An 8,403-nucleotide genomic window follows, 5' to 3' on the forward strand; every position below is an offset into this window, starting at 1 on the left:
CTCCATCCTCACATCCGCCAAACTAACTCTCTTCCCCTCTTCAGAGCCCTCCTGAGAGCTCACCTCCTCCAGGAGGCCTTCCCAGACTGAGCCCTCTCTTTCCCTCTGCCCCTCCTCTTCTCCCCATTTCCCCTACTCTCTCCCTCTGCTCTTCCCCCTTCCCCCTCCCCACAGCACTTGGGCATATTTGTATATATTATTTATCACTCTATTTTATTAATGATGTGTGTATATATCTATGCTTCTATTTATCTTGATGGTATTGATGTCTGACTACTTGTTTCGTTTTGTTGTCTGTCGCCCCCGTTTAGACTGTGAGCCCGTTGTTGGGCAGGGATTATCTCTATCTGTTGCCGAACTGTACATTCCAAGTGCTTAGTACAGTGCTCTGCACACAGTAAGTGCTCAATAAATACGATTGAATGAATGAATGAATGAATGAATGAATGAGGATAAAACCTTACAAATATGATGGGCTATTAAAGAAGCAAGTTTCAAACCCCAGATCCTGGAAATGACAACGGACGTCAAGCATTACACTCTTCTTACAAACGTCCTTCGTTACCACAGTCCCAGTCAGAACACTGGCCCAGTTGGACCACTGAGTTTGGGTAGGTTTGGTTGGGTAGAGCCCACCCGGGAATCAGAGGATGATTCTAACTTTGGCTTTATTCTTTGCCTGCTGTGGGACCTTGGGCAAGTCGCTTTACTTCTCTGGGCCTCAGTGTCCTCACCTGTAAAATGGGGATTCAAAACTAATTCTCTCTCCCATTTAGATTGGGAGCCTGACAAGGGACAAGGGCTGTGTCTGATCTGATTATCTTTATCTACCCCAGCCACTTAAGCATAGTCCTTAGCCCAGATTCACTGCTTAACAAACACCATAATTAGCATTAGCAAATGAACAAAAATTGACACAATGCACTGGGGTGGTCGTTGGGAGATGGGGGATAAAGGAGGAGGACCCCATCCATCCCTGCTCCCCCAATCGCCCCCCCCACAATGCTGCACCCCGATCTCAGCGACTTGGGCCACCATTGCATCACCTACTTGATGTGCCCTGATCCAGATGTGGTCAGCTGCTCTCCGTTTTCAGGGTTGAAGGTGACCTTGAAGATCTCTTGGGAAAAGCCCTTGGTCCTCAGTACTGGCTGCTCCTGGGTCCAGTTCCAGACAGTGAGTGTGTAGTCAGGGCTGGAGCCAACACTGGCCAGGAGTGAGCCGCTGTTGTTGAAGTCGGTGCATGCGTAGGCTTCCTCGGTGCCATCTGTGCCGTGGCCGGGCCTCCCGGCGGTCCACCCACCCGGCAGGAGGGAAAGTTCATTCCGTCAGAGCCCATCCTGCCCTCAGAAAGCCCAGAGCACAACCGTGCAGAGTCGCTTGGGACAGCTGCAGGGACTCTGGCTGCGGACTCCACCCAGGCTCGGGCTCGATGAGGAGGGGAAAGGGCTTCCTCAGCCACCTACCGCGCAAGATCCGGAAAGGCCGCAGGGATGGGAACTCGTAGATCACAATACTGGGCTTTCTGCCCTTTTCCGCCACAGCAAAGTGGGTTTTGGCTGGGTGCACCTGCACAAAGTAAGATCCTCATGACCGTGGCTGGCCCGTGTTCCCTCGTGGCCTCACAGCTCCCCCTGCCCCTGGGGGTGGGCATCTCCGAGTCTGGCTGTGGACCCCGAGGCCGAGGTGCTTGCAATATTTGGGAAAGGATGGGCAGCTGAGCAGAAGGCTACAGGGTGGTTGATTTGGGTCCTGGGAAGATGCCTGGAATTTGGGAGCCATCAGCTTGTGAATGTCTGACTTCAGGTTCCAGCTCATCGGGAAGGGTCTTGGGCCCAGTCGTGGTCCCATTCAGAAAGGGAGGGTCTCACCCGTTGACAACATATGGGGGACAAGTTTCCACATATGGGGAGGGTGGACGATTGGCCTGAGTGAGGGCCAATCATCAATCATACTTTTATCGGCTCAGCATCAGCTCTGCGAGGGCAGGGATGCCTGCACTGCACTCTCCCAAGTACTTATTACAGTGCTCAGTGCTCAGTCAGTGCCAATGATGGATTGATCGGTTGGTCCCGGCTGCCCTTGAGACAAAGCGACCTGGGCTTGGGACTTGGTGAAATCATGTGACCTACCCAGCACCTCACCATGGCCTAGCTAATGGGGCGGAGGAGGTGAAGCCCATGGGCTCCACAGCGGGCGCTTCTGCAACCTCTCCTGACTCCCCTCACTCCAGCCTCCTGGGTGACCAGAAAGATAGGACGAGACTGTCTTGGACTGGCCCCCAAAACAAGTAAGGTTACTGTAGTATTATCTAGTTACTATCCTGACTGGCAGCTTTAGAGCATTCAATCAGCTAGTCCTCTTCTATCTTACCTCACTCAGTTCACACACTCTGCTCCTCTACTGCCAACCAATTCACTGTTCCCTGATCTCCTCTCTCTTGCCACTGCCTGCCACCCTGCCCAGTGGTTTATCTCTCAAACCGGAGGGCAAAACCCCAAAGGAAGAGCCCAAGTATCTGTCCTCCTCCAGATGCCAGTTTGTAGGTCTAAGGGGCTGTGGACTGTGTCCAACCTGATTTTGCTTGTATCTACCCCAGCGCTTAGTACAGTGCATGGCACATAGTAAGTGCTTAATAAATACCAGAATTAGTATTATTGAGAGGCGGCGATGTGCACTTGCTGGCCCAAAAATCAAACCTCTCCCTGGGGAGCCTGAGCCCCAAATCACAACAGGCAGCTGAGCCCAGGAGAGAAGGGTGGGGGGCCGAGGAGGAGGGGGTTGCCTGCCATACCGCAATGCTGCCGATCCCTCCCCCGCCGGTGCTGCGGAGGTATTTCTGCTCCTTGGTTTTCAGGTTCAGGATGACCAGCTGGTTTCCGGCGACGTACAGGAATGTCTCGGGGTCCAGCAGCTGCAGGTTTTCCCGCTTGCTGCTCTCGTAGCCGAAGGAATGTCTGGGGTGAGCTCGCTAAGGACAGAGGAGGGGGTTGGGGACTGGGGAAGGGAAGTGGGGGAGAGGGGGTGCCAGAGTCCAGGCCCGAGCTAGGTGCTCAGCTGGGGAGAATGGATGGCGGCCGTGTGGGCTGCCGCGGTTGGGGGTTGTGGAAGAGTCGGCCACGCAGTGCAGGTGCTGGGGGAGGGGGAGGAAAGCACCCTGTGGGTGCAGGCTCCTTTTTCAGTGTTTCCAACTCTCCAGTGAGCCTCACTAACATCCTTCTGGACATCGATCAAGTTTTAGACCTGTCCTCTTCAGGGGATGTTCAGAGGAACTCAAAGCTGGCCTGTGGCCCTCTCCATCACCTCTCATGGGAACCTCGCTCCGGAAAGCCAAATGACTGCTGCTTCTCACACTGAACTCAGGTTTGCAGGAAGAAGAGATGGGAGCCCAAGGGCTCTCGAAAACCTCCGAAGTATGACGCCCCCACCCCTCTTTTCAGAGCTCCTCCAGCTCCCAGGGACCAACCCCCCAACCCAACCTCCCGACCCTGATCCCTGGGACCCTCCAGGGGCTCCCTGCCCACAGTGTACAGATTTGGACTGAGGTGATCCCACTTTCTCTGGATCCTCGGGGTCTGAGGGAGTCTGGAAGAGGTCATCCTCAGCCCCCAGAAATGCATCTGACTGTGGAGAAGTCCAGGCACAAGATCCAAGCAGCAAGGAGGACACAGGTCCCAGGATCCCTTGGGGGAGGAAGTCCTGGTTGGGTGGGAGCTGGGACAGACAGGGAGAACTTGGTTCCCTCATCCCGTGACTCCGTGGGCACGCTCAGGGCCGGGTCTGTCTTCCTGCCTCTCCCCGTGCATGGTCTTGGGCCAGCTTTCTGCTGCCCCTTCCCTCTCTTCCTCTCTCCCTTCTTGCCTGTCGGCCACCATGCCCTTCCGCTCCCCCATCTCAGAAATGACAACGCCCTCTGCCAGGGTAATGTTGGTATTTTTGTTAAGCGCATATTATGTGCCGAGCACTGCTAAGCGCTGGGGTAGATACAGGGTAATCAGGTCCCATGTGGGGCTCAGTCTTAATCCCCATTTTCCAGATGAGGTAACTGAGGCACAGAGAAGTGAAGTGACTTGCCCAAAGTCACACAGCTGACAAGCGGCGGAGCTGGGATTAGAACCCATGACCTCTGTAGCCACTCCCCCGAGCCCCGACTACCATCCCCACAAGAGGGACGGGAGAAAGTACAGTCTCTCATCAGTAGCTGAGATTGGCCACTCGTGCAGTTCCGCCAACACCCTGTACCCCACTCAATACATACACAGCCTGGGCTCTTAGCTGACCCTGAACATCCCCCTACCTTCTTTAGATAGCACCTATCAGCCACAGTTGGCGCCTGGGGCTGGGAATCTCCCAAGAAATGCAAGCTCTTGTTGTTCTTCACAGCCAGATTGTAAAGCGCTTTCTGAAGTGTCACCACATGCCCCCGTCTCTGGCCCTTCTCCCTGCCTCCACAGGGCACTTCCCTCCTGACCCCACCAGGCACCAGATAGGGCACAGAGGATACATCAGCTTGAGGAGGTCACGTGGAATGCCAGAGTGCGGAGTCACAGAGGGCACCGAGCGCAGCTGGTCATAATTGTAAAAGAAGGTCTCAGATATTTTCTTCACGGGCTTTTCACTGAGCAGTTCAGAATCAGGTGAGGGCTTGGGTTGTTCTGGAACTACTTTAGGTTCTAGAAGTCAGAAAAATAACAGTCAAGAGTGGGGAAAACTACAAGTCTATTGGAAGTCTTTTCCAATTGTCTCACCCTAGGAATTCTCACGGGGGCATCTGAGAGCAGGAAGGAGTGGAGCCAGTGCTATCTGATGGCCAGTGGCTCAATGGCTCATCACTGTGGCCAAGTGGAAAACCTGTGTTTGGGAGTCAGGAGAACTGGGCCCTGGGCCCAGCCCTGACCCTGGCCCACTGTGTCACTTGTGATATTGTTGCTACTGATATTCTCGTCATAATAAGAGAAAGATGGGCATCTCTGACATGACTGATGGACCCCCAGAGCTGCCCCGGGTCCCACAGGGAGCCTCCAAACTCCACAGGGTAGCCCCCAGTCCCACAGGGAGCCCCCAAGTCCCCAGGGCAACCTCATGGCGGGAGTCTGGCCGGACAGACTCCACATCCCGGACTCCAGTCACCTGGAGTAGTCCGCAGCCCCTCAGGGGCCACCCACCCCCTCGAGTCCCCCCAGGGACCGCCAGGAGCACCTGGGAGAGAACCAGAGCCTCAGGGTGGAGCTGAAGCCTAGAGAGCCCGACATGTTGCCAAGGCTACTTGGAAAATCCACCACTGTGGCACTGGCCACCTGGGGTGGCCACCTGGGGTGCCAGCACGGCCCCAGGATTCAGCTGCCCCCGGCCTGCGGGGGGGTGGGGAGGTCAGAAAGTATCAGACGAGGCCACACTTAGAACAGTGCTTGATGCCTAGTAAGCGCTTAACACACCCCAGGCCAAATCCACCCTCCTGCTATTCCTAGAAGCAGTAGCCACGGGGTTTACTGGGTACCCACTGAGGACAATGCACTGTCCTAAGCCCTTGAGAAAGTACAACACAAAGGAGGAGGGCCGTTCTCTGCCCACAAGGCACTCCAGTTCTAACGGGGAAAATGGGGACATAAAGATCAATCGATCAATGGCGTTTATTGAACACTTACTGTGTGCAGAGCACTATACTAAACGCCTGGGAGAGTGTACATAAAGATATTTGCAACTAGAGTAATAGAACACATACTCGATTTTCAATTGTGTATACAGACATACACAAGTGCTGAGGATGAGACAAATAAATATATACGGGCTAGAAATGGCTGGTGCTGGGGATTAAGCAGAGAAGGTGGGCTTGGAGGAGGCAGGTGTTTAAAAGGCTTTGAACCTGGGAAGGTTTGTGTTCTCTGGGACTTGGGAAGGGAGGGGGCTCCGGGCCAGGGGAACAGCGTGAGGGAGCGGGTGAGGTGTGGCAGAAGAGTAGAGAGTGAGAGGGGACGGGGAGAAGGGGAGAAGGACAGCTTGGGAAGAAGGAGGAGAGCGGATGTGTGAGATGGCCAGAGCTGGACAGCCTTGAAGCCCCTTGTGAGGAAAGAGTCTTTGCAGGGTGTTCCTGGCAGGGCTCCCATGGGGGGATAGGCTCGTTTTAGTTTGGTTAACGGAAAGTGCAGATTACAGCCGGGCTATACCTGCTTCTCTCCCTCCGTTTTCCGACACATTCTGAAGACTGGACTCTCCTTCACGGCTCTGTTTGCTCTCCAATTGTTCCCAGTCCGCTGGTTCCTGCTCATCGACCTCTTCCATTGCCTCTCTACCCCAAAAAAAGAGGGTTATGAAGGAAACCTCCGGCTGCTTCCTCCGCAAAAAGACGGGCCCACCAGTTCTACATTCAGTATGCGTGTCCTCCGTTGGTAAGCCAACACAGCCTTCTCTCTTTCTACCGCCCACCCCGCACGCTCCGCTCCTCTGCCGCCCACCTCCTCACCGTCCCTCGGTCTCGCCTATCCCGCCGTCGACTCCTGGGCCACGTCCTCCCGCGGTCCTGGAATGCCCTCCCTCCTCACCTCCGCCAAACTCACTTTCTTCCCCTCTTCAAATCCCTACTTAAAGCTCACCTCCTCCAAGAGGCCTTCCCAGACTGAGCTCCCCATTTTTTCCCTCTGCTCCCTCTACCCTCCCCCTTCACCTCTCCGCAGCTAAACCCTCTTCTCCCCCCTTTCCCTCTCCTCCTCCCCCTCTCCCGTCCCACCCCCTCAGCACTGTACTCGTCCGCTCAACTGTATATATCTTCATCACCCTATTTATTTTGTTAATTTTGTTTAATGAGATGTACATCACCCTGATTCTATTTGCCATTGTTTTTATATGTTCTTCCCCTTGACTCTATTGCCATTGTTCTTGTCTGCCTGTCTCCCCCGATTAGACTGTAAGCCCGTCAAAGGGCAGGGACTGTCTCTATCTGTTGCCGATTTGTACATTCCAAGCGCTTAGTACATTGCTCTGCACATAGTAAGCGCTCAATAAATACTATTGAATGAACACAGCCCTCCGCCCTCTGCTCCCTCCCCCTTCCCCCTTTCCTCTCCCTTCAGCTAAAGCCCCCTTCCCCTCTGCTCCTCCCCCTTCCCCTCCCCTCCCCCCAGCACTGTGCTCATTTATATATATATTTTTATCACCCTATTTATTTTGTTAATGAGGCGTCCATCCCCTTGATTCTATTTATCGTGATTATGTTGTCTTGTTTTTGTCCGTCTGTCTTCCCCGACTAGACTGTGAGCCCGTCACTGGGCAGGGATGGTCTCTATCTGTTGCCGAATTGTACATTCCAAGTGCTTGGTACAGTGCTCTGCACATAGTAAGCGCTCAATAAATACTACTGAATGAACGAAAGATAAAAGAAATTCCCTAGAAAATGGGGGTTCGGGCAGACGTGGGGAGTGTCACTTCTGGATGTCGGTCAGTCAGGTTGTGGCACCACTCCGCAGGCTGGGGGCTGGAAAGGGGAGGTGGGGACTCCCCACCTAACACGGGTGGGAGCTTTGAAGTCTCAAGACATCTCCGGGCCGCTCAACAGGGGCTGGGGCCCTGGGGCAGGGCGATGCACCGGGGCCTTTCACCGACAGCACGGAGACAAGGGCACCGGGGCAGGGGGCGGAGGGAGGGACCGGCACTTCAGTATTACCAGTTTTTCACCGCGCACCGTACTGCAACAGAGACGTGGGCGGGAGAGGCAGACGGGGCGGCGGGGGCTGGAGGCGAGGCTCGATCTCCCTTGGATCTGATCAGAGGCCCGAGGTGAGCGAGGCCGGGAAGGCTGGGAGCCCTGATACCTGTGGGGAAAACAATAGGCTCCCTGACCCCCACTCCAGGCCGGGACTCCCTCCAGAGCCGAGCCCCCTGGGTTGTTTTCCCACCGAGGTCAGAGATGGATGGATGGGATGGATGGATGGATGGGTGAGTGAGTGAATTAGAAGAAGCAGCGTGACTCAATGGAAAGAGCCCGGGCTTGGGAGTCAGAGGTCGTGGGTTCTAATTCGCCTCCGCCGTTTGTCAGCTATGTGACTTTGGGCCAGTCCCTTCACTTCTCTGGGCCTTAGTGACCTCATCTGTAAAATGGGATTGAAGACTGTGAGCCCCACGTAGGACAACCTGAAAATCTTGTATTCCCCACCCCCCCAGCGCTTAGAACAGTGCTTTGCATATAGTAAGCGCTTAACAAATACCACCATTATGACTGGGGGAAGGGGAGGTGCTGCTCCCCGGTCCCGGGTGGGAAGCCGGGGCGCGGGGAAAGTCAGGAAGCGGAACTTTCCAGAGGGTGGAGGCGCCGCTCACCTTGCTGGGGATCCGGAGGGGGAGCGGCCGCCGTGTCCCGGGCCGTTAGGCTGGCGTCCTGTTTAGTCCCGTTGCCTAGGCAACGCACACCGG

The 8,403-nt window shown here is 55.1% G+C and overlaps 1 protein-coding gene across 4 annotated transcripts in view; it reads right to left on the bottom strand.

The window, feature by feature from the left end:
- The window catches only part of CFAP44 (cilia and flagella associated protein 44), a 51,045-nt gene extending 42,642 nt beyond the window's left edge, over window positions 1-8,403 (bottom strand). For 3 of the 4 annotated variants that reach the window (XM_029075174.2, XM_029075173.2, XM_029075172.2), the window contains exons 1-7: window positions 8,311-8,403; window positions 7,658-7,805; window positions 6,165-6,286; window positions 4,505-4,673; window positions 2,795-2,957; window positions 1,467-1,569; window positions 1,051-1,267 (exon numbers count right to left, since the gene is read on the bottom strand). In XM_029075174.2, coding sequence (XP_028931007.1) covers window positions 1,051-1,267; window positions 1,467-1,569; window positions 2,795-2,957; window positions 4,505-4,673; window positions 6,165-6,279 — 767 coding nt within the window. In that variant the 5' untranslated portion in view covers window positions 6,280-6,286; window positions 7,658-7,805; window positions 8,311-8,403. The remainder of the gene's footprint in view (window positions 1-1,050; window positions 1,268-1,466; window positions 1,570-2,794; window positions 2,958-4,504; window positions 4,674-6,164; window positions 6,287-7,657; window positions 7,806-8,310) is intronic. The other variant, XM_039913506.1, reaches the window with a different exon arrangement.

The sequence above is a fragment of the Ornithorhynchus anatinus genome, chromosome 11 (genome assembly GCF_004115215.2).
Source record: "Ornithorhynchus anatinus isolate Pmale09 chromosome 11, mOrnAna1.pri.v4, whole genome shotgun sequence".
Taxonomy (NCBI): domain Eukaryota; kingdom Metazoa; phylum Chordata; class Mammalia; order Monotremata; family Ornithorhynchidae; genus Ornithorhynchus; species Ornithorhynchus anatinus.